This window comes from Branchiostoma lanceolatum, chromosome 4 (genome assembly GCF_035083965.1).
Source record: "Branchiostoma lanceolatum isolate klBraLanc5 chromosome 4, klBraLanc5.hap2, whole genome shotgun sequence".
NCBI classification, from domain to species: Eukaryota; Metazoa; Chordata; class Leptocardii; order Amphioxiformes; family Branchiostomatidae; genus Branchiostoma; species Branchiostoma lanceolatum.
The window spans coordinates 1,039,049-1,065,271 of NC_089725.1; the positions used below are offsets into that span (position 1 = coordinate 1,039,049).

General features: G+C 43.9%; 1 protein-coding gene and 1 long non-coding RNA gene across 2 annotated transcripts; both read right to left on the reverse strand.

Moving 5' to 3' along the window:
* Positions 1–755: 755 nt before the first annotated feature.
* On the reverse strand, positions 756–26,223 carry LOC136432188 (thrombospondin-2-like). The gene is made up of 23 exons (XM_066423233.1): positions 26,031–26,223; positions 25,744–25,881; positions 24,954–25,519; positions 24,292–24,373; positions 18,601–18,794; positions 18,080–18,208; positions 16,901–17,000; positions 16,206–16,379; positions 14,879–15,052; positions 14,519–14,692; positions 13,614–13,741; positions 11,856–12,008; positions 11,236–11,340; positions 10,107–10,220; positions 9,104–9,211; positions 8,611–8,770; positions 7,889–8,242; positions 7,113–7,340; positions 6,716–6,912; positions 5,363–5,437; positions 4,323–4,420; positions 3,738–3,883; positions 756–2,383 (listed from the first exon to the last, which is right to left on the reverse strand). Exons 2-23 carry the CDS (start codon positions 25,826–25,828, stop codon positions 2,370–2,372), a joined length of 3,558 nt encoding a protein of 1,185 aa, XP_066279330.1. The 5' UTR covers positions 25,829–25,881; positions 26,031–26,223; the 3' UTR covers positions 756–2,369.
* LOC136432189 (uncharacterized) lies at positions 22,117–23,183 on the reverse strand. The gene is made up of 2 exons (XR_010755467.1): positions 22,946–23,183; positions 22,117–22,324 (listed from the first exon to the last, which is right to left on the reverse strand). It is a non-coding gene; the product is annotated as an uncharacterized lncRNA (long non-coding RNA).

The window sequence follows — 26,223 nt, forward strand, 5'->3', positions numbered from 1 at the left end:
TCAGTCAGGAGAGACACGGTTTGTAACATCATATATAGAAGTTGTAGCTGATAATGTTTTTACCATGTAAATGTCTTGACCTAGTTATCTATAGAACTTGTAGGTCAATTGCAGACTTTCGCAGACTGTGTCTTGTATTTTACTTGACCTTTGAATGAACTTTAAGTTGGCCTATTTTCCAGCTTTTCTATATGCCTAGGGGCATGCTCTCTGGACCGGTCCATCTTAAGCTATTTCACGGGGGACACTGTACATACATTTCTGTTCCATCCATCAACATTCTCCTCAGTGGATTGTGAGACTTGACCCCAATTTGTAATGACATTTCAGAGGCCGTGTCTCTAGTTTTCCCAGTTGTAAGCTTTTTTTCTCTTTTTATCTTACGAAGCAAAAGGTAGGTAGGTAGGTAGGTAAACCTTAAAAGGAGACAATAAGGTCATGATTGTACATGTACGTACTGTCACACCTTCAACAAACAGTCTCATGTCTGTAATTTCTGCAGTTCTAAGCTTTCTTTCTCTTTTTACCTTACGGAGCAAAAAGGAGACTATAAGGTCATGTGTACATGTACATACTGCCACACTATCCACAAATACTCTGGTATTGAGTCACTTCCACATACCTAACTTGTGCTTGGTCTGTTTCCTTTCCGATGTAACACTAATACCAAAACAGGTGGGACCTTACTAATTACTGTGTGACCTACTTGATGATATCAGACGCCTTTCACACAACAAAACTCAACTCCAGCCAGATTTCAGCGGTAACTTTAGTTTATTAGGATTAGAATCTAGCACAGACAGTTTTAAGTGCTGACACTCAACTTGTAACCATAATATTACAAAATCACAGACAACTTCCAAAAATAAATATCTACAAATGGCCCATTCAGCTTGAGGTTGAAGTCTTTCAATCAGAATTAAATATACAAATAGTTCAGGGAAATATCGATCTTTACATACTCATATCAAGTCATTTTCCATACAAAAAGAAGTCTAACCTTTACACCTTTGTTCGATGCTATATCTAACAGGTAAAGCAGAATGGGTATATCTGTACATATCAAAACTATTTGAAACGCATCTCTATTGCTGCTTTTACAAAGCAGTTTAGCAATCTCATACTGCTGTTCAATAAATACAAAAACATCACAATAAGACCTATGGCTAGGACATAAATAGATACCCTGTCGTCGCAAGTTACGAACACTCAGTCAACATCATCAAAAGCATTTTTCCATGAAGGTAAAAAAGAATCCCAGCTTTTAAACGCCTTGCTTACTTCAGACTATGGAATGTATCAGGGGCAGCAAAAATACCAGCTTGTTGCATAAAGTGAGTCCTATCCTGACACAGCTGAGATGTCAACAGTATATTTACACATTGCTTGCTGCTATCCATTACATACATGATTGACATCGGGCATTTTTCCCAAGAGTTGTGGCCAACACCAGGAAAAATGGTAGTTTTTTAAAAATCTAAGGCTAGTTAGCCCTCATTCCTTTTCCAATGTGCAACTTGGGAAAAGTTGTCTTGGAAAGCAAATCGTTATAGATCTACCTCAAACTACTATGCCTCACCCCTGTTACGATTGAAAATAGCATTTCCTCATTGTGCAGTAGTTTTATATGACTGGCTCTGTTAAGATATAAACAGCTGTTAAGATATAAACAACTGTCGAACTACTTTTGCCAATTTTCTTCATTCACTCATTTCTTTGAATTGAAGTCTGAGAATTCTCTTCTAATACACTCAAATGCTCATGGGTCTTTTGCAACTTTGTAAGAAAAAAGTGAATTCCTTTTTTTTCTGTGGTAGCAACAAAATGAAAACTCTAATTTTTGTTGACAGGATTTTGGTTCAAAGCAATGACTTTCCAAGCCAGAGATTTGAAGCTGTGTAGACCAATTCAATTATTTCAGATAAAAACACTAGAAGAGAATTTTCATACACGACATACATTTTACAGTTAGCTCATTGAGGAATTTGTCATAGGTTTTCCTATCTTTTCTATCTACACCTCTGGTTACATCAAAGTACATTATAAAAAGTAAATAAAAGTATCTGGTTCTTAAAGGCTTTCAAATAAAATACCAATAGCTTTCTTTACACAATAATATAGTTCTTCAAATAAATAATACAATGCAGAAAGAGAGTCCAAAGTTTGGAAGAACGAATGACAAACAGAAGGAGTGAGAGACTGACAAGAACCTTACGTACTTATGGATATCATGTGGGAGATAACGAAAACAGTGAAATTCTTGTAGTGTTGGTGGGTGGACATGGCATCAGGTGGCGGGGTGTGGTCATTCAGAAGGTCGGTCAGCAGCTACCCAGCACCCGTTGGGTTTCCTCCTCTCTCAACCTTCATCAATTCAAGGCTTCTGCATGGGGAAAGGGAAAGGGATGTTAGACATTTGTGTAGCTATAAAAACACCATCATCATCAGACATTTGTGTAGCTATAAAAACACCACCATCATCAGACATTTGTGTAGCTATAAAAACACCATCATCATCAGACATTTGTGTAGCTATAAAAACACCATCATCATCAGACATTTGTGTAGCTATAAAAACACCATCATCATCATAAGAACAGACTGAATGCCAGACCCCCCATCTCTATAATATCTATCGTTTCACGGTCTAACTCAGGGGGGCTGTTGAAGAATTTCCTTGGGGGCATGTTGGCCCTGGGAGGAGCTGGCCTTTGCACGGCCTGGAAACAGTCTGGCATAAAAACCTCTCTACCAGTAACCAAGTAGCCGCCTTCCAGTTTAACCGCAGGAATTTCAAACAGCTACACAGGAAGAAAACAGACTTAAATCACATCCTTGACGACGCAAACAGGTTCAACTGTTGAAACCCTAGCCAATAAAACGGCTCTGCTCTGCGTGCTCCTCCAAAGTGGAGACATTACCGCGGCACAGACTCAAATTGAAAACAAGCCTGCCACAGTTCACATGGTCAGGAGGTGTGTCGGTTAAGGGTACGGCTTGCCGGAATGGCAAGTCTGTTCAAAATTAGTTTTTAATCTGTCTGGCACAAAATAAATTCTAGGCTGAGGGTGAGCTAATCAGTTCTTAAGGACCTTCACTTCCTTTCATTTCCCCCAAGGCTACAAAAACAAAAAGGAAAACATAAGTAGAGTAATTTCTCTTGGCTGGAGTCCACCGTACACATTTCACATCAAAGAACATTCTGAGTTGGAGCCTGAGGGGAAATAAAGTACCCCATTACAACAGCATACTTTTGCACACCTCAGACTTCTTCTGAAAATCATTATATGGCTAACCCTCTCGGTGTCATAGGCCAATTTTAAAGCCTACTTCTAATCATCCCCGACACTGCGAGGGGTACGGGATCAGAGGAGAGTTCCGTCAATCCAGATCACAAGAATGCGGAGCTGCTACTATTGTTTTCTTTGGTTATCTTTGATGTGACCTCAACTGCCTTTGTAGTGTAGATTACCCAAATTAGACAAGACCGAATATCAGAATCCATTTTGTCTCTGTCATTGGCAATGTGCAGCTCCAAGATTTTTCTTCTTTCAGGGCCAACGTTTGAACAAGCTTTCTTGTGTTGTTTCCAAGAGGAGCCTATGAACCTTTGATGTACTTTCCCATCTTTGTGAAGTCGGGTCACAGAATGAGTTTGAACTTTGGTGACAGTCTTGTCTAAGCTAACAGGAGTTTTTGTATCCTATCCCCGAAATGCATATAAGATGATCTCTCACCTGGCTGACCGCAGTTGTACTTCAGATCCGAGAAGAAGACCATCTCTTGTGAAAAGACGAAAAGTCCTAGGCGACCTCCCTTTAATGTTGTGTCGAATAGATCCCCGGAGTCGGCCATAACTTTACTGCCTTCATAGAACGTCACCCTGGAATGACACATGATATAAACAGTCAGTTGTGTCACACAGTAGCACATTAACAATTGGAATTGTTATAATTCATACATTATGCACAAGGTATGGTGATAGTGGTGATCATACTAGTAAAACAGCACTTCTTCAGATCCCTGATAAACTATATATGACCTTTTCTATAATTATGAAGCAAGGGGCAATGACCTGATTAATATAGAACTGCTGAAACAATTAGAATTTGAATCTGATCTTGAAATAGCTGCATGAAGGAAAATTCCACCACAGAAACTTTGCACACTTCATTGTGAGTACAATGTATATATAACTGTGTACCCAGTGACGTTAGTGACATTTACATAATTGTACAGCTTCTCACGGGTGATTAATTCGAAATTGTTTGATTTATGGCAGGTGGGGAGGGGGGCATTTAAAGCTGAGGTTCTTTCCTTACCTTATTTGTCCAGAGTCTGGTCTGTGCTTCAGCTTCCATCTGTAAGCGGTCATGTCTTTCCACCCGGTGGTGTTCTTGTCGTGCCAGAGCAGCCTCACCTGCAAGTACGTACAACAAAGGAACGCTTAGCAAAACATCTTTACAGCCAAACCAACTCATAACTAATGGAGAATGTGGGAGGGGGGGTATAAATATGACCTTTCTGTCACTCAAATTGTTTCTATCACAAGATTGTCTACAGACACATAAAGCCAAGGAAGCCATATTCTGGTCTTGAGCTAGAATATCTATGAAGCCAAACAATCTTAAACCTAGGTTTGTCTAGTCTGAATCAGACCAAGGAGGTTGATCAGACGTGAGTTGGCATTTTGCTATCAAGACAGGTCGCTCAGGCCGTTACCCATGCCACAAGAACCTTACACACTGCTGTGGCATTCACTCACGTACGCAGGGCACTTCTCATAACAACATGTGAGGCATTTGGTCTCACATACACAGCGCATTGAGTTATGTCTACAAATGTATGTACCCAAAACAGTTGATTTCAAAGACTGTTTTCCAAATATTACAAGTATTTTCAGCCTTTAAGTTTGCTTTGGCCTAACCTCTATACGTGAACCCTCCAGGTCTGTGCTTTAGGAGAAATATCCTGGGTTTCAAACAGCCATTAAAGTCCCCCCACTGGGCCGATGTCAAGGTTCACAAACCTATTTGGCTGCTGTCCATATATATCCCCAGGCCAATTCTACCCTACCAATGATGCACTTCTCCGCACACTTTCACAAGTCTTTGATCTTCAGCACTTTCCTACTCTCTGATATGTAGCCTTCCTCTAAAGGAATCATACCTTTAAGAAAAGAATCTAATTTTGACTGGATTTAATTCTATCAAACTGTCGCCAGATATCAAATCACAAACTGGCTTCGCAAGGATTCTTTTACATATTGTTTCTGGCATAGACTTGCCTATTTTTCGAGAGGGCTATCCAAGTGTGAACGTTGATGCCAAACGACAAGTTGTTTACAAGACTGTGGGCTTACCTGTCCGGGAGTGTCTCCAGTGTGCCACAGGGCGTTCCTCAGGGCCTCACCTGGTCCTGTCTCAGAGTTTACCACCTGGAAGAATCAAAACAATCAAACCATGTAAACATGATGGCAGCAGGGTTCCGAACAAAACAGATACACCATTGTACTTCAAGTGTTCTAGCCTTGCTGGAGGCTTAATTTCGTATCAATTATAACATACAACAATTGTGTTCTTTCTCTCTCAGAGCGCCCACGCGTGAGCAGTGCTTGGCATTGGCAAGTGTTCGTGCAAGCATCCCTTTGATTCTGCCCCCGACTTGGCATTTTTTTGCCATCTCCCGGGGACGAAAACTCAAGGAGTCCCCATTGACATCCTATTTGTCACATTGGTTTATTTAGTTTTGTGCCTAGTTCAAGACGGAGCCTGAGACAATGTTGTTTTGGATCTGTGAGAAAGTGCCAGAGGGAGGGGGTAGGAAACCGCAGTCCATTATCACTGTCCAGGGTGCAGCCAGGGGTCACTCTAGACCTCGGCTGTTTGCTGAAAAATTCGACCTCTAGTTAGATGCACTAAATGAAGTGAGATTTATCTCCTGTGAGAGGTCTCTTGCCAAGTTCAGACAAAAGGTTGAAAACTGCAGGCATCTGCACAAAGGGCCTCTTTGCACCATGCGGGGGCCTTCATTTGCATGCTTGGATTGTCTATGAAATGGTATCCGAGCAAAAATGATACTGTCTAATCTCTTCCCCAACAAAGAGGCAACAGACAGGAACAAAGGCACTGTTCAAGATTATATACCTAATACATGTAATCAAATGATGATAGCGGAGACTTTCCTGAAATTAATTTCTGGAGCAAAATGATAATGAAGGGGTAAAAGAAAGGAGGACTGTTTATTCGAAATTTGCCTGGCGGAAAAAGGCACTTGAAATCCCAAGCCAGAGGGACTGACTCGCCCACAAAAAAACAGCGCTTTGCCCCGTCATCTGTTTTGTGACCTACAAGGTCAGCACGTTTGCAGAACAACATCCCATCCATTTTCCTCTCCCCAAGAAAAACATCTCGCAGCCATCAATTGTCTTGAAGGAGTTCATGAACTCATCTTCCACCCACTACTTGTGGGTTTTTCCCTCTCTCTAGCAATTTCAAAGGTTGTGTACAAAAATGAAGAACAGCGTGATTTGAAAAACCCATTAATCTGCCAAAGCACCCTTGCCCTGTGATTTCATGCCAGCGCTGCCAACTTGAATTGCTTTTGACGGACTGGCAGAAATAAACGGGATCTTAGGAATGCTAGGAATGAAGAGAAAGCCCTCAGGTGTTTTATTCTAAGATGATGCAACGTTGACCAAGGTGAAGCTACATACCTTGACTTGGACGCCTGCGGAGCCGTGGGCCATGGAAGGCTTGGACAGCCAGTACGTCTGGTGAACCTGTTTCCACATCACCACGTAGAACCGATGGCTGGACTGGTAGCCGAACACGAAGCCTGCGTAGTCGTCGTCCTTTTGCGTGTTCACGTAGAAAGTGCCGTCAAAGTCCACTTCGTTGAACTTGTCAACTCCTATAACAGAAGATAGAAACGTACTGATGTGGTTGGAAAGAGGCATTAAAAAATCTTCCTATCATGTTTTTACATTTACCCTAAAAAAGTTCAACTCCAGAGAGAAACGTACTGGTGTGGTAGAGAGACTATAGAAAATCTTCCTATCATGTTTTATTTTACCCTGAAGTTATGTGAACAATCAATGACAGGTTGCTTACCTATCGCCATGCCTGGATCACTGTTGACTGTCTGTACCAGCTCTTTCCCTTGGTTCCTGATGACCCAGTTAGGGTCAATCTGAGACGTTCCCTTCGGATCCAGCGCGACCATCTGGAAGTCACGGAAGTCCACCGTGGAGATTTGAGCGTTCTCCGGGCACACATCATCCTTGTCCTTGACACCGTCGCCGTCAAAGTCGTCCTGACAGACGTCCCCGCGTCCGTCACCTGAAACAAAAGGACACTTGAAGTCAGACGAACCGGTGTCCCAGCGGTGTTTCACCACAAGCGGTGCAGACAGTTTACTGTTAAGGTTCATTCCAACACACATTTCCTGCAGGTTGGAGACTGTCTGGACTTAAACTTCCTGTTGACTATTTAAACATACTCTACATCAGTAAGGAGAGAAATTCAGTATGTTTTTTTTCTCCTCTTCATGAACTCTCTAAAGACGTATCCTTGCTATTAAAGTGCAAAAAAGAGCCCCAAATCTAGAATACTAAACTCACTACAACTCAGTAGTCGACTTGGATCAACATATATCGTTGTGTCTTTTTGGACCTTTTCTTTCCATTTTCTTTGCAACCTTCCTTCTCTTTGAAGTGACTTAGCCTGGCTAGACAACTACTACAACTACTTATTTTGAAACAAAGCGTACTTTTAGATCATTGTTGCCAGTACATTTCTCTGTCTGTTGAAGTTCCTTGCTCAAAAGGCACTTCTTTTGAAAGTAAGATATGCTATTGTGCATACTGAACATTAGTGAATAAACTCACCATTGCTGTCTATTTGGTCTGGGTTTGCGCGGAGTCTGCAGTTGTCCACACTGTCCAAAATGCCGTCATTGTCATCATCATTGTCGCACGCATCACCGGTGGCGTCACCATCGTGGTTGATCTGGTTACTGTTGGGGATACTCGGGCAGTTGTCGCGAATGTTCTCCAGACCGTCATCGTCGACATCGATGTTGTTGTCGCAGGCGTCGCCCCAGAGATCGGAGTCGGAGTCCTCCTGTTTGGGGTTGGCGATGATGGGGCAATTGTCGCACTGGTCTCCGACACCATCGCCGTCAGCATCCTCCTGTCTGATGTTGGCGTGCAGCGGGCAGTTGTCAGCTTCGTTACGCAGTCCTGGGGGAAGGGTAGACATATCGGTTAAAGATGCACTTTGTAACATCTGGGCCCCAAAATTGAAAATATTTTCAAGAACGAAATCTTTATGTGAATGACCCATACGACAACTTTTTACTTTATTTGCGTCAATATTGCGTACTAATGGTGTTTGTGAACTGTGTAATAACAAGCTGCACAAGGTTCGCTGAGTGAAAGACACCTTCTCAATTCAACTTACAATGCAATGCATGAAATGGTAGAAAGATCTACTTTCTGTATTGTCCTAATCTTACAAAGTGGGCCTTTAAAATTGTTTGTATTTTACTTTCTGTATTGTCCTAATCTTACAAAATGGGCCTTTAAAATTGTTTGTATTCATGACTTACCATCCCCATCAATGTCCACTGAGCAGGCGTCTCCCTCTCCGTTTCCATCTGTGTCCTTCTGGTAGAAGTTCTGGTCATACGGGCAGTTATCACACAGGTCTCCCCAGCCATCGCGATCGTAGTCGTCCTGTCTGGCATTGAACGCCATCGGGCAGTTGTCCTAGAAACGTGGACATTTGCGTTAGTTGCGTTACCAAACACGTCTGACAAGTGAAGTGCTAGAGTCACACTTGTCAGTTTCCTGTAATGTCTGAGAAGCAACCTCCAAGGAGAACCCTTTATTTATGTTATCGGTAAATCGTTCTTCTGCATGTTGTTTGGTCACAGGTCCCTTCAACATTCCAACCAGTAGCCATCCGTCTGGCTTAGTTATATGCATCGTCAATTACGTTGTCCAAAGTATGTGATTTGTTCCAGACAAAGTCAAAAATGTTAGTACTGGAAAAGTCAAGGCTGTGCAAGTGATCTAACACATGTAGACCAGCGTACTTACCCTAACGTCGGGAATGCCATCATTATCATCATCTCTATCACAAGCATCACCCTTCCCGTCCTTGTCAAAGTCCTCCTGTCCACTGTTGGGCAGGAACGGGCAGTTGTCCTAAAGAAGTAGGAGAAAGAAGAAAATCTAAGTCATTGTATGTAGAAAATTCTTGGGCATTTCCACCATTAAGAATATTCAGAAAAATAAAGATACCAGATTATTTGTCTACAATAAACACTGTAATTTGCCCCATTCGGCATGCCTTGGGGCAGATTATAGCTTGTATCAGTGTGTAAAGGAATTTTTCAGAGAAAAACCCTTTCATCTGAAACCTTTGATGTCACTAGGGGTCATATAGAGGGTTAGCATTATTCCTTGCAATGATTTGGTCTCGGAGCACAGATTAGCGACCACGTGAAGTCTGCAGGTATCCCTTACAAAGTCATTGCAGATACATTTAGAATTTTGTAGCATCTGTAGATATAGCTATACACACAGTGTATACACCAGGGCTTGTCCATAAACTACAGTGTAAAACTTCATATTCTGTAGCAGTGTTTGTGTATCGACTTGACTTTTCCATTAGACTTGGTCACACTCGTTGAACCATAGTCAGGTGACCTAATATCGACTGCCAGCCCGTGTAAGACCCCCTACCCCATATCCGGATTTGTTTTGCCATCTGAATCCAGGGGTTCCCTTTCTACAAAGTGCTTGCCTTCAAGCTGCTCCCTCTTCTGCCACAACAAACACTGCTACTGTTGCATCGATTGTTTAAGACACTACAAAAACAGACTTCTGAAGTATGTTATTTTTCCTGCTTCCTGTCGGCTATCTTATCCAAACTTTCTGGTTGTTAACTTCGGTGTGAGGAAATGTCACATCGCAGCGTTCCCCATTTATTTTTCTTCGCACGCCTTGAGAAGGATCAAAAGGTGACCTTCTGCGGTTTGGAGTCCACGAGGGATGAAATAACGACCGTACCACCCGAGGTGGGTACAGTGGAGCATACCTTCTTGCAGTGGGTTGTGTTCCCGATCAAACAAGGCAGATTCTCATCGGGGTAGCCATCCAAGTCAATGTCCTCGCCGCAGTGGATGCCATTCCCAGCATATCCAACCTTGCACTGCAAACAATGGATACATAAATTTGATCAGATTGACTAAGTACAATATACGTGTCAGAGCAAGGGGGCGGTTAAAGTGGGGCAAGTGACTTACCCTCACAGCATCTCTAGATCTGAACAAAGGCTTCAGTGTCATGTTGAAGAATTACAAAATAAGTGTAACAGGCTAAGGTACTGAAGATCTCTTTTTCTTCGAGAGAAATTGGACAATTCGCAGATAATTGAAGTGACGGTCCAACAGTGCGAGAGATGGATAAATAACCCAGCTCCACAAGTGATTTACACAAAGTCAAGATGAGGTTCAAGTTCGTCAACCTATCGCTGTAGGAACAGTACATGCAATTTAGCACTGTTGGCAGCACTGACCTGCTTTTACCACTTTGACATCTTCCTTACCCCGTGCACTTATAAATCAAGCTTAATTGCAATACTTTCTTTAAAGTTTAAGCAACAACTGTCCTAATGTTACATTGGAGTCTTTTGGCTCTTAACTTAGAATGTAGTTTCTAGGTCATATGAATTTTGCATCAGTGGAAATGTACATCTCACATGGTTGAGCAGATGTGACTTAGGGGACTAGATTATTTGCTTTAAGTGTGCCAACACAAAGTTGCAGCATTTTTCATCCCCTGCCAAACAAGTCGAGTCCAGCGGAGCAGCTGGACAGGGAGCCGCTCATGTGGCACCGAGGCAAACAGCCTAACTACAGCTGTTTAATGACCAAGTTCAAAGTCCCTTCATCTCCCATCTGTTCTTGCGCAAGCCCGATCCAACTCCCTCGACCTAACGCTACCCATCTGCCTTTGATACTTTTCTTACACATTGTCCGTCAAACGACACCAGCCATTCGGACACTGTGAGATGCTTGTCGGTGATTAAGCGTGAGGTCAACGATGCTTCGGGCTCATATTCATTCCCACCTACCGTTTAAAAGTATAGTCTGTGAGTGAAGCTTTAATGCTGCACATACATGGATCGCTTTGTGTGCGGAGCCAGTATGGAGTGTTTGCCTTACCTGGCATTCGTACAGGGGATCAATGAACGGTCCCAGGAACTTGCACTCGGCGTTGAAGTGGCACTGGTCAGTGCCGTCCCTGCAGGGGTTGGCGGGCAGGCAGGTCTGGAAGAAAGGACATCAGAACGTCAATCAACAGTTGTTCACAAGGGCTGTTCTTGTGTTAATGCAAACACTCGGTGTTGTGCTCTGTGCTTCCTTTTAAAATTCTGGAATGGTATTTCACTGAACGAGAGTAGTTCTATTGTATTCAAGATTTTCATCTTCTCTGCTCTGCTCAGAATGAAAATCTAGAGGAAAACTGAAGATAGAAGCCTTCATTCATAGGTCAGTTCAAGAGTTTTTTGTTCAGGAAGTGAGCGGGAACTGATGATAATATGTCACAGGTCACAGCTGACATCTTTTTGGGAATCCATCAAGTGGATGATGAAATTAATTGTTGCAAGTGCACATGGTCAACAGAGTGGTTAACCTTTAAATGGGGAAGGGTGAAGGACGGATTTCTTGAGTACATTTGGGCTACAAGATTAAAAGACTATCTAAATGGTGTTATCACCTCTTGTGCTGCAAAGAGCAGACTCAAGCAAAATAAAATCAGGACACAAAATTAGAATATTCACCTGTTTGTTGCTTTCTGCCATGAATATTCCGACGCCACCTGGCTGGTTGCCTGTGTATCCAGCTGGACACCTCTGGCACCTGTAGCCAGGTCCCAGGTTCTTACACAGGGACTCGCCGTTGTGGATGTAGCAGGTGTCGGGAACCAGCGCACACTGGAAGGGCACAGAAGAAAGAATTCAGCATTGTTTCAAGGCTAGTGCGTTACGCTGAAAGGCAGCTGTACTGGCTATATATACAAATACAGATACAGAATTGACATAGTCTTAAGTTAAAGTAAAACATATTTTCGAGGAATTTTTCCCCGCTTATCAAGCTGAAGCAAAGTCTCCTCCCTTTCCACAAACTTCCCAGGTTCATACAGGCACATTCGCTTTCTACCCAGTCTGGTCCATGGCTATCTTGCACTGTTTATTCTGAAGTACTTTCTTGGATGTTAACGAGCACTATCACGAAACAGCTGATTACAGCTCGTTAAATAGAATTAGTAGTTTGGCCTTTACACAAGCCATTTACTCTGAACGGATTTAGCACGGACATACGGCCAAATGAATTGCATGGCCTTGCGTGTAAAAGTGTGATGACCTCAGACTGGGCAGCTGGATTGGCCTATGTTGTATAGGCTGTGGGAGGGGGGCGCAAGTGGTTGATGTAACCTAAGGAGGTTATCGTGCAAACTTGCAAGCATCTGGCTAAAATTGTGCTAGTCATAAATATTACAGCTCTGAGGCTGCTGAAATTGTTGCCATTTGACAGGAATAAAACGATAGCCTATTGACATTTGCTCGGGGCAGCTGACAGACCTTAAATACCACCATTGTCATTTGTTTAACTTAGAATCTCTTTTTCCAACTGAATTGTCACCAATGTCTCATCACGACCAGAAGTAAATATTTGTAACAAAAGCACTTGCGATGACAAATATTTGACCTTTTTTTTCTAAAGGTAATGAGATGTATCTCTTTAACACTGTCTTTTGGAATGAGCCCTGCTATGGCCTGACAATAAACAACCCAAATGTCAAGGAGAACAGCTATTAGTATAGGTGGAATAATGGGGGGAGGGGGGCACCCCTTACTTATATTCAAAGAAGGCTCGTGATCATTTTGCCTTTTCCCTTGTTATGTTTACGTAGCAGTTTCAAAGTTTTCATGATTAATGTCAACACCACTGGGCTGGGACGTGAAAAACAACAGGCGGTCTGCCTGTACATGTACATTTCAACCAGCTGCAGTCAAGCGGCACAAATGACAAAATTATTTTGCAGTGTAGTTGTGACACTAATGAGATTCAGCAGCTGACAGACCTGTCAGTCTTCTTCTGCCGCACAGTAGTCAACAGACAAGATTATTTATTATGGAAGCCAACCCCAGGGCAGGTCAAGTCAGGTATGCTACCCCCGCACTGCCAAATGAACAGACACTCTTTACCTTTCAATCAATAAAGGTTGCTTGCATTTGTATTAAAGGGATATCCCTACAGCTCAAATGGTAGCAGGCTCACAGCTGAGCTTCTAGTTCCAATTTGGTAACTAGGAGATCCCAATTAAAATCCTGGGGAGGGCATCTCGGTTGGAGCTGGACCCGTCTTTCAGAAAGGACGTAAAATGGGGGTTCCATATCCAAGATTATTTTGGGCTAGCAACCTCTCCATGTAAGAATGTTCCCTGCTACGGAAACAACAAGGAAACTTGCTGCCTTACGTGCCACTAGACACTACAAGGGTCTGATTGAACAAACGAATGTTTGTATCAAACTCACCTCATCAATGTCCTTGCAGGAAGATCCATCGCCCTCAAAGCCAGCAGGACAGGGACCGCAAGTGTACTTGCCATCCTTGGTACTGGAACATTCCACTCCAGCAAAGCAGGGGTTGGATAAGCATCCATCTGTTGAGATAAAGACAAACTCTTACATTACCAAACAGACATGCAAAGTCTTATAAATAGTCCGGATGAGGTCCTCTGACAACTTGATGAAAGGAATTCAATTGGGAATTTAGTTTCGTCAGTCAGGTTGTTTTGAGCTGAATCACCTTCTTTCTTTCCTACAGTGAAGTAGGTGTCCTTGTTTAACCCGATTATCATCTGTAGACGTTCAAGTGTTTTTGCAAACTGAGCGAAAGAAGGGGAATGTGTACTTGAAGGATTATGGTGGCTGTTGGTGGTCCTGAGAGACAGCAGTGTTACTTAGATCATGTGGAAGCTTGGGAACAAGGAATGCCAGGTCTGTAAACTGTTTGGTAAGGGCTCAGCTCCCATGAAATTGGTGGCGCCACCTTACACTATTCAATGGCAGCAACTTTTGTATGATGTATATTTCACATCATTCTTATATATTTTCTTTGACAATTTTTACTTTATCCCCGACCCTATATGTGGTTATTGCTTTTACTTAGCTTGCAGAGTGATAGTGTTCACCATCTCCTATTGTGGGCTTATTCATCCTTACGCTAAATTTATTTGTCTTATGGAAGGGACGTAAAATGGGGGTCCCCTGTTCGAGGAGGTGCCTTGAGCACATTAAATGGGAAAGGCTAGCAACCCGTTTCTGTACAAATATACCCTGCTACTGAAAGGAAACTTGCTACCCTGTGTGCCACTAGGAACTGTAAGGGTATGAACGAACGAACGAAGGAACAAACAAACGACCACAAATGTACTGACCAATGGGGCAAGGCTCGGTGTTGCAGTGGTCCACGTCGGCAGGTTGTCCCTGGCATTTGTCTCCTCCGTACGCCGGTGCGGGACTGTCGCACAGGCGGCGACGGATCCTGGTGCCGCCATCACAGGTGCGAGAACACGGGCCCCACAGTGACCACTGACCCCACTGGCCATGAACTGTTCAGGAGAGATGTACAAAAGCAATTAGAGGCTAAATTTAGCAAGAAATCCTCCAAGGCTATGTGTTAACACAAGGGCGTCTTTGTCCTGGTTCAAACGGCTTTCTAGACGCAAATGATTAAGACCTTCATTCCTATACAGCTTACATAACACACTACTTGCATTGAGGCAAAACTCTCTTACCAGGGCATGCCTCCCTCTCGCAAATGTTGTTCTCTCGTCCGTCTCCGAGACAGTTCTCGCCACCAAGCTGCGGAGTGGGTGCGTTGCAGGTCCTGATGCGGGTGGTGATGCCCTCCCCGCAGCTCACGGAGCAGGTCCAGGGTGTCCACAAGCTCCAGCCTCCATTCATGGGGACTGAGGGAGGGAGAGAAGGATCCAAATTAGTACATGTAGCAAAAGAAAGCGATCTCAAACAGTTCACTGAAGAGCTATTCCTCCACTGGCTGGACAGAGAAGACAGACGCTATATACTGTATTTACAGGTTCATTGTACTGGGGAAATTCTCCCAGTTCTGAAGAGTTTCTTGCTTGGTTTGTAGTCATGTTCCGACTACTACCTTACAGTTGTAGTTTCCATAGCCTTTGACATAGTACACATGTAGTGAGTGCGCATTGCATGTGTTGACAAGGATTTAAGATGTCCCCATGGCTAGTCTGTCACCTGGATAAGTGACAGATGCGCAGGCAATCTTTGTTGGCAGGCAGTGAAGTAAGGACATCAAGCCATGCCAATCATACACCGACTAAGCATTAGATCTCATCTGTATGTTTGCACTGCAGCGGTGGACTAGTCACCGAATGATCTCATTCATTGTGCTTATAACTGTTGCAATCATTATAAGGAATTAAGTAGATATTCTAGCTGTGCCTTTTTGACATTCTCCAGACATTTTCGGATGATTCTAGATCATGCAGGTTTAATTGCATGAGTAAAGGGACATTTGCAACACTCAAGTAGTCTTCCAAAGGCACGTCAAGCGATTTCACAGGTGACGAGATTCCAATACCAATGAATTCTGGGCAGAGATCTACAAACGCCTCTAGGGCAAGTGAGCATTTTAATCTCCAAGGCTGGGGGATAAAGAGATGGTGGCTGTACCGTCATTCAAACTGGCACTTGTCCATGTATGTCCTCAATACAAATTACTCTATTGCGTGCGTGCCACTATTGTATAAGAAGATTGTCTGCTTTTTTTTTTACAAATCTAAGAACTATCTCCAGCCAAACATACATCATGGTACGTCCCTTTTTTTACGTTGTCAAAAATACAGTTAGTCTGTCTGTGGGAAAACGTTCTCACCCATCCCTGGCATACTTCGCAGGCTACCATTGTGAGGCAAAGAAGGCTACTTATTTACAGCACATTCCAGGTCATGCCCTTTGGTCTCCAAGTCCAGGTGTACTTGGTGAGCGGAGATGGGGGTTTGGTAAGCAAACTATCGGATGCCGTATCGGTTGAAAGGAAAAACATGAGATTTTGTTATGTACAAGAGAATGTCAACTCACTTCTGTTGTCACAGTCATCTGACAGGCACACTATGGTCTCCACGCTGGGACCGTCGCAGGGATAGTTGACGCGGTCACATGACCGCCCTCGCTGCTGGGTGCCGGGTCCGCAAGTGGCGCTGCACGGCGTCCAGTCTGACCACTGGCTCCATCCGACCTCCGCGTCGTCTCCACCTGGAAGGGATTGGCGTATTATCATCACGTGTACCGACACAAAATACTGGCGCCTGGATGGCATGGAATGCACACACACTGTCCCACCACTCCGGTGCCATATCTAGACTACACGCATCACCAGTCCACCTATCCACAAACATCCCACTGTACACACAAGTGGTTCACATACTTTACTACCAGAACTAGGTCTTCTACTAAGTGTATCAGAATCTAGACATGGTCGATTTGAAATTCATCAAAATATCAAGGTATGGTACTACACTTTTTGTCCTCTGGGTGCCCTCGAGTTGACCTGCCTGTTAAACATACATACTCAGGAATGATGACAAGGTGGCACCAATGCTGAAATAGTCCAGTATTCCTGGGAAACTTTTTGATGTCAGTCAAAACATGCTAGGCTGGGATGCCATTCTGGTTAGGTTTATGTCTATTTCTGACGGTCTATTGGAGCAGACGTAAACCTAAACATGTCTGCATCCAGGCTACTAGCACACGGCTGTATTTATAGGGCTACTCACTGAGGGGACAGTAGGGGCAACAGTCGCTCTCGCTGTCGAAAACGGGGTTGAGACACTGGACCGCAGGGCATTCGATCTTCTGACATGTAGTTCTGGAATCCTGGGAAAGACGAAATATTTCACAGTCAGGCAACAGCGAAAACTTGTGTGCTGAACACCAACAGCGAGATGAGGTGTTTGGAAAGCTATTCCACAGTCAACATGGTGCGGAAGGTAAATAACTCCGGGGTGGAAATGTGCAAGGCACGTTGGTTGTGTCTCACCATCACCATCTTGACTAAAACTGAAAATCTAAACCATATCTGTTGATCCAATGCATCACAATATCTTACAATTTTTCACTGAAAACTTATCAAATCATAACTGTTGATATGGCACATAATATTATGAATCTTGTAGATTTTTCACTTCATCAATCAATCTGAGTTCAGGACAATTGAGATTTGATTAGTCATTGGTATATTTAGTAATGGTGACTGAACCTGCGTCATTGTCTGACCTGTCTAACACGCATTGCATCAGTAGCATGACAACGCAGTAATGTCTGTCGTTGCAGATTTCTAAATAAAGAAACATGTCTTTTCCTGTCTCAAACAGGTTTTAAGATTCTCCAGTACTATTTCTGAAAGAAAGATATGCTGTCTCTTTCCAAAAGGCTCAGACCTTTATCAAGCGAGGTGCTTCAGGCGTACATTCAATCATTTCAGGTGGAAATTAGTACAAATATTCGGGCAATGCGGAGGAATGCCAAGTATGTGACCTGACCGCAAGACATGCCAAGCTTGAACAGGTTCATCAGACAAAACATGTACTAATTTGACAGAAAAATTTTAATGAAAGGCACTTTGAGTGCAATCATTCACGGCAGTTTGCTGACGCCGTCATTCTCAAATTAGCTCAACTTTCATGAACATTTGTGAACGTTTATGTATTTCTAAGTTTCACAAGCAACAATCTCACCGACAAATTTTTCCCTTGCATGAACTAAGTGCTGTAACTCTTTTTTTATTTCTCAAACTCCCGCAGGCCAAGATACACAGGTGTGTGTAAAACGTGTCCTTATGTGACTTTTTGGTCAATAAACTCTTATTTTCTGTTCCCCCGAACAGCCGGGCCCTGGTTTGGAAATGTAACCTGGACAAGAAATTGGTAGGATGGGAAAGTGACCAGACTTCTTACCTGACAGTGACACTTGGTACAACGGTTCTCCACCCAGTCTGCATGGTTGTCATAGAAACGTCCTTCGGCCCAACATCCGCCATGTGGAGGAGCGCCGATCTGTTTCCTTAGGATGTTGTTCTCTTCCCACTGTATGAAGCAAAGACACAAAACTATTGAAAGCGGGGAAACGTCTTCTTCATTAATCATATGGATGAAGATTGACACTTCACCATCTTGTAGAATAGTTATACATCTTGACGTGTACCCATTTTGTACAATATGAGATTACTGACTACTATCCTCCCAGGGTCAGATCATCTCGGTTGGAGCTGCACTGTTTTTTGAAAGCGACGTAAAAATGGGGGTTCCGTGTTCGGAGAGGTGCTTTGAGCATGTTAAAGGGGAAGGGCTAGTAACCCCTCCCTGTAGAAATTAACCCTGCCACTGAAAAAGCAAGTAAACTTGCTGCCCTATGTGCCACTAGGCACTACAAGGGGCTGAACGAAGGAAAAAATCCTCCCGTAAAGTCAAAGACCCACCATTTTCTGCAATCCGTCTTCAACATTGTTCAGGTGGATCCTCAGATCCTTGATCTGTTTCTTCAAGTCGCCCAGGTCATCGCAGGAGACCTCGCACTCGTCCGTGGGCTGGGGGATGAGCTTGAACTTCCTAGTGAGGACGCTACTCTCCGCAGCGGCGGTCTGGGTGAGGTTACCTGTGTTGTATTCCGACCCTAAAAAACAGGAGCACAAAAAGACACAAAAAGTTTACCAAAATGCACCAAATGGATTCCATTGAAAATGAGATTCTAAATCCCTAGCAAAATTTTTGATTCAAGATGTATTTATTGAATTTAGTGAGACACTGAATTGCATTCAATTTAATTCAACCTTGAATTGCATTCAATTTGCAAAGATTAAAAATCATATACAACGACTTACAACAATGCACACCTCCTAGCTCACAACCTAAAAAAAATGTTAAAAATATTGCACCATATTACACAATTTGCAATACTGAGTGTCTAAAAAAAGGTAGAGTCGTCCCATCCTATAAGTGCCTAGGGCAGAGAAGAATGCTTAATGGTGTATAAGAAACGTGGGGTGTCAGTGTCCCCAATGGAGCCAAAGGTTACCCTCCTGTCACAAAACACGGAGCGAACAATCTTTTCATCAACGTCAGAAGAATTCTTCACCGACTGAGTCTTAAATCAACCTGACGTGTTAGAAGATCAGCAATGCAAAGGCAGTCACTATCCTCTTTCTTCCACACAACAAAACAATGTGCCCACAAGCCAGCCTGGCGCCTGCCACTGTTTTTAAGTGGCACAGATTGGGTACGGGTCATTAGGGTACTTGCGATGGCTAATTCTCCAAAACGTACATGACCTTGCCCGCTACGCTCTGCCTTCTTTTAGTTCAAAGCAGACCTTTTCCCATACCCAGCTGTGGCTTAACGTCTTGCACATGGTAAGCCTTTTTACCCGATGGTAAATACTTAAATATTTGGAGCTTAAACGTTGGATGGGACTTTCCATGTAGAAGTAATGCGGTATTAGAACACAAAGTACAGTTTAAGAACGTCGGGTGCATCTTTGTTACTTGTCACGTCATTGAAATGTGGTATTTTGCGGTTGCCTGTGGTTGCCTTCGGCTGTCCGTGTTATACAATCAGTAATAAACGTAGATAATCTACTCTTTTGGTAATTGTTTTCTCTTAGTCTAGTAATCTCAGGCGTAAAGGATTTGTTTTTCTCGGATTCGCGTGGTCTTAGCCCCGTCTAGGTGTGAATGTGTGTAATGGGCCGTATGAAGTCGTCCCCGCCCCCAAACCTCACTAATAACACCTGATAATTGCGCTGCTGGAAAAGGATTTAAAATACCTTGAGCTATGACGTGGGGGATTGGGCAAGAGCCAAGAAACACGACTGAAAATGCAAATAACTCTCGAAGAACAGACAGACACCTGAGAAAAAGTGGTCTAGCCTGGGGTGAATATCTTCTGGAAATTGTCTATATGATGCCATCGCGGTGAGTTACGGGGAAGGGCCCGGGTCCCTAAGGCGCAACAGAGCACAATACTGTCTTGGTGCCCTATCCCAACCTCCGGAATTTCTCACATTCTTCGCTCTCACGTTAACGATCTAACCTCTAGGTACATGTGCCCACCAGACTGTTCTTTTAACCAACACAAAAAAAAAAAAGATCACAAACACACCAAAGAGGTTTACAAAGCTGGTCTCATTTCCAGAGACGAAACTAGTACCAATTTGGGGACATTTGAATTCCTTAGCAAACAACGACGTTAAAGGTGAAGTGCCACTTACTGACCGGCCGCGGACGTAAAGAAACCCTTGATATTTCAATCGAACTTTTACTGAGACACAAGGGACCAGTGTTGCACGTGTGACCGTACAGCACTCAAGTCACTCCACTTCCGGGGATGAAGAATACGAGAGACCCAAAGTCCTCTAAAACCGACAACACTTTCCACGTGCTTGTTATACACTGCACAATGCGCAATTGTAAAATCGTAGAGAGATTTACGTCTGTACGCTGCCTGCCTCTATGGTTCAGCTGTACACTTCAACTTCAAGTCGCCATGGATTATCCGAACAGGGGGATTCTGTATTGGTACACTTCTAGTTCTACACAATGCACAATAGTCTACGGCACTAGGATGCGAAGTTTTGTATCCTGAACTAGCAGTCCGGTCCCAAGTCGTGACAGCCTTGTCTGATAATGTTTACTTGTACCAGGAAATGTCGAACTCGGAGGGACCACAAGTATTTGCGTTAGTGACTTAGTCATAGTTCGTGGGTTTGGCCACATTTCTGGATCTTGTACGTACAGGAAGTTTGTTATTAAGAACAGACGTGCCAAATATAAGAAACCACGGTCCACTATGATACTTACGCTATTCCCAGCGGTGCCTGGTCGCCATCTTGAATTTTCCCGCTACGCGCTATGACTCACGGGAATTTCTCGATATCCACGCACACTCACGCGAGAATATGACCACGAGATCACAACATCCGCACATTGCAGGGGAATTTTAGTTGCCGATACATATCGCTTGGTCCGATTTTCAAGTCCCTTATCCCTGAAAGCTCTCGGAGCAGCCGTTAAAATTGCCAAGACAGTGCTCTAGGTACAGAGCACACTTTAGTGTGTGACAGTTTTCCCCTTCTACAAGTTCTAGCTTCTTGACCCTGCTTCTAGTGTTAAGCGATGTCTGTGTTTTGTCTTCGGCAATGACGCTATGTAAACACTAACGCTTGACGTCGGAGAGGAATGATGTTCAAATGACCCGACTAAGGCGATAATCTTCTGTTCATTTGATAGCAGAAATTTACTGCTCATTGAGTAGATATGCCATCATTGGTATGACCTGACTAAAATAAATCTGTTTTTAAGAGGTCTTGAATGTGTATTCAATGCCCATCAATGATGTAATCTTATGAAAATGACACAAAAAAGCTGTAGGTAACTTGATTTAACCTCTACCGTCATGAACTACTAAATGATTTGATTGTCATGCAGAGATCATAAATAGTTAGTATGACAAAAAGATAACTGCTACCTTACCTTGGAACCTTACCTTGGAACCTATAAATACCAGAGACTGAATGGCAGTACCATAGTCCTGATTCGAAGCACTGTTGTATCAATCTTTACAAAACTGCTAAATTATGTGACAGGCCCATATTTTCATCTTGTTACAGATTTTTTTGTTTTACACTGCATGTGTACATGTATGTATTGACTTCAGTCCAAAATTGTTGATATGCCTCACCTCAATAGCTATTGAGGATAACTTCTTTACCTTTTCTAATGCCTCTCTTTCACAAAATTCATTTGGAAAAGGAGATATCTATCTATGTGCACGGTTCATATTTGAGGTTACAGAGAGTGCATTTGCAATTTTTATACTCAACTATATCTGGGTACAGTCAAACCGGCCAGGTAGGCAACTTGTACAGCATATAACTTATAAGTTCTGTATATATGTGACCATAAAAATTTATATATCAACATGACAGAGACTTTCTGGTATTCAGCATGTACAGTGAAGTTTTATTTACATTTTGAACATTCAATTGAACAACAGTTAAAGCATAAACAGAGAGTTTTAATCTGAGTCACTTTCTATTTTCTGCTGCACATGTTCTGGCATTAATATGCCCTACCATCCTTTCATCTTGTTACTGCACACTCTGTAGACAGTCACTAGGTATTCTCTGTGCTCCTCCATCTGTGACACCTGAAGTGCATATGAACAACATGTTGATATTATCAATATTGACAATATCTGACATATCTAATACATACATACATACTGATACAATCTACTTTTTTTTCTGAAAATGATTATAATGATAGTATACTAGTAGGCTAAATTACTTACAGTCTTTTTCAAACACTATTACAATGCAGTCAGGACTCCAAGGAGACCAGTACTGACCTGTGGGAATGGGTGGTGGTGCTGCTAGCTTTTGCATATAATGATATTATCTATTTATTTCAGCCTGTACACACTCAATCTGCTCGAGCAGAGCTATTTTTCAAGTCTAGAAATCCTAGTATTTTGTGTCTATACTCACTCTGTATTAATCCATACAATAGAATCTATGGGAACGAGACCAATGCATACATTTCGTGTCGACATACCCATGCATATCCTTCGTGTCGTTAAAAATACGGCCGCGTCGTTGAATGACATCATTGTAAAATGGCTCTAAAACATCTCAGGATACAGCAAAAAAATAGGCTAATTCCAGAAAAAATAATTAAGAAAACTACAGCCTAATTACTCCAGGACATCATTAAGGTCTTCACTCACCCCCCTGAGACCAACTCATAATTTCAAAAAGTCATAACTCACCGAAAATTCGCCGTAAAAAGAAGCGGTTTTCACGATCTGCAAGCCCGGACATTCCTCTTTGCAAATGGCACCAGTGCGCAGGCGTGAAAGCTATGCCTCGTTCCCAATATCTTTTGCGCATCTGGAAGTACTAGAAGTCTGGGGTGCCCTGGGACAGAGTCAGCCCAGTCACGTGGTACACTAATGAGCAAGATGGCGGAAAACCTTGTGCACACGTAACTTTTCATAGTGCGGTCGGAAGTGGGCGATACGTATTGATAGGAGTAAGGCTATATTAGGATGCGGCACACATTCCCACCAAAGTTTTGGAGCGACACGGGGCAAGGAACAGGTGTGTGCTTGGCCGTGCCAACCACAAGCTAGTACATCCTGCCCTCTCTGCGGTGAGTAATTCTGAACCTTGGTTGGAAACTGGTGTTAAAAAGCCCTGACTCAAACCGCAGCGGGCCACGGAAATCACCCCCAGTGGCGAAAGTCATTTCCCAGTGGGGAAAACCGCTGCCAGTTGACATAAGCGAAAAGTAAAAGTGCATTGGGAAGGAAAAGTGCCTAGCAGTAGCCCAGCGATGTCGACTTCACCTGCAAGCCCACCCTCTTCTCGTCTGTGGGGTACATTTGTAACGCGACGCCGCACACATGTGGTTTCGCTATTAAAAACTTAAGTCAATTCGGCATATGAAAAACATACTTAAGCGATTTAAAGTGGAAAACGGCGGGAGCCTAAATCAAGCATAATCGAACCTCTAATTAAAAAGACGTGTCTCCTAAATTGGATTAAACTGGCGAATGAATACGCTAATCAAGGTTGGGCTAGACTGTGGAAACATGTTTTTCTAATTATGATTAGGCAAGCCGTGTATAAACACCCTCGGCGAGCACTTGTTATCGGGGTGGGGCCCTTGTCAACGTCCGTGATTTGTAGCACAACATCAACAATTTGAGCTACCGGGTACTGCGTGCACTGGGGTTCCCTGTAGTTAGGGGATCACCCCACCTGCCTCCCGAACGGTATTCAAAATTTGTCTCCCACAATCTTCTTACGACAAGTTTCCAAGTCGCCTGTTCTAAAGATCAGCGAAGGTGACATTCGTCAGAATTTGGAACCAATCCTGGGACAATGCATTTGCGAGCCAATGACGATATCCCCAGGGGGCATCTATAGCCCTGCATACATGTCGGCACGGCAAGCCATTGTGACGCAGGTAAAGTGCACAATGTCTACCACGTCAGTGGTCCCCCGGGGCACAACAGTGGGATAAAAACATTCCAACTTGTCAAAGGTGAGCTGAGGTTGGGTACGATTGTTTGGGGCTACGTGATCAAAAAGAGCCGCGCGTGTTCCTTACCTGTGTCTGGTGCGCAACCTTGCAGGTGGAGGATGTTAGACACGGGGATTCCAAAGATGAACTTGACACTCTGCATCACACCCTGTCAATAAACAATACAAAAATTCCATCACTAAATCGTTTTAACATACAGTAAACAAATAAAAGTTGGCCGAACGCCAGTAGAGATATCCTATACAGGAACGAAGGACGGGTCAAGAGAGAGGAAGCTCGCATGCAGGGGATGGGTATCACTGGCACCGGGCGCAACCCCATCTCTGCCTGTTGATGAGGACACGTGGTGGTGTTGTTTGGGTTGACGCCAGCTGAGCTGGCAGGGGAAGTATCGGTTACAGGTGTCGGGTGACGGAGTATGCGCTGCGAACCAACGCGTGGACTTGACATGCCTCGGCGCAGCGTGTTGGCGCGCCACGCAAAAGGCAGGTCATAAATCGGCACACCGGGTCAACGTTTAGCTTCAAGCATAAACAGCAAGCACACGGAATCTCTAGCATCGCCTCATCTTCGGTCCACGAATTACGCACATCATCATACGGTGTATGTCATGACACAATTACGTTACCATAGCAACTTTGATACTATCTTCAATGTGACAGACGCCTTTTTTTGGACAAATAGTCAAAATTGAAAAGCGTGGATAAACAGAATTTTTAAAAACGAACCCTGTAGTCCTCGAAAGCCTCCCGGCCCGGTAGGCCCTTCCCCAGGCGGAGCTCGCTCTGTCCCGGCTGGAGGACGGTCTGGAAGATGTTCCCCATCAGACCCTGCTCGCCAACCTTGGTACATCCGTCGAACAGTGCGATCAAGTCTCCCTGCACCACCAACGTCAGGTTGCGCCAATCCCGGGTGGCGAAGTTGACGCCGTCGAACGAGGCCGCCACCTCTTTCCCCTCGTGCATGTACACCACGTCCACGGAGGGCGTTTGGCCGTCACTCTGTATGCCGAAGTATCTCGTCCTGCCGTCGGGCGAGTCGACGGACACGAGCGTGCCACGGTTCCGCCGGTCCTGCCGAAGGGCCGCGACGAACACAAAGCCATGGTTCGACATCATCGCGTCGACGATCGTGGCCTGGGCCTGGGGGCTGGCCGGCAAGTCGACGTCGGGCCGGTTGTGGAACTTGTAGGCCGGTGAATACTGATCGAGCCCCCGCACTTTCTTCACTCCCCGTGTGCTCGCTCCGAGGCTCGTCGACTCAAACAGGTCAATCATCGCTCTTTTTACCCGCACTGGAAAAAGTATTGAGTAGAAAAGGCGTCACGGGCAACGCTGGGATATAGGGCAACTTGAAAGCAAAAGCGAAGACACGGCAACAAAAGACCAACAAAAAGGTCTAAATCCCGACAAAAAATGTTTCACAGAGACTTAATCAGCGTAACCAGAGATTACCACATGCGAAGGGCTAGTTGTACGCAGAGAGCAGAAAACAATGACAAAACAACGAGGCACCCACCTTTCTCCGCTGCAGTTACCAGTTCGGTTACAGCCAACACGCACAGCGCGCACAGCGCTAATCTCAGAACTCTCTCTCGCCACATGGTTGAAGCCTTCGCCTTGTCCTTGCTTCTTTTCTCTAACTTGTCAAAGTTCCCTGTACACGGCAAAAGTAACCAAAGAATACTTTGTAGTTGGAAAGACGAAAAAGGATTGCGATCGTCGATTGAAAAACTCAATATAAAAAGCAGAATATCCTCGTGCCTCCTCAACGTAACTTGCGCCCGAGTTGCTCGGGGGTCCTACCTGGTCGGACGGGCGCAGCCTCGGGTTCTCTCCGATAAAAATCCCAGATAAGATCGCGACAACCTCGTGGATACTGAGTGCAAACGGCGGTGTGCTGACTGACAATAACGTCGGGTCTACCAGCTAGACAAGAACGAATACCACTGGCAAGAAGAGAGGCTTTTTATATCCACAACTCGGCGCTGAAACCCAT

What these genes read in the sequence shown, in the direction of transcription:
- LOC136432188 (XM_066423233.1), bottom strand. Translation starts at nt 25,828, where the DNA reads ATGTGGCGAGAGAGAGTTCTGAGATTAGCGCTGTGCGCGCTGTGCGTG. An exon ending in AGATGACTGTGACAACAGAA is followed by an intron (nt 15,053 to 16,205) that starts GTGAGTTGACAT and finishes TCCCTCCCTCAG; the next exon opens with TCCCCATGAATGGAGGCTGG. An exon ending in ATGGCATTCCCGACGTTAGG is followed by an intron (nt 8,771 to 9,103) that starts GTAAGTACGCTG and finishes CCACGTTTCTAG; the next exon opens with GACAACTGCCCGATGGCGTT.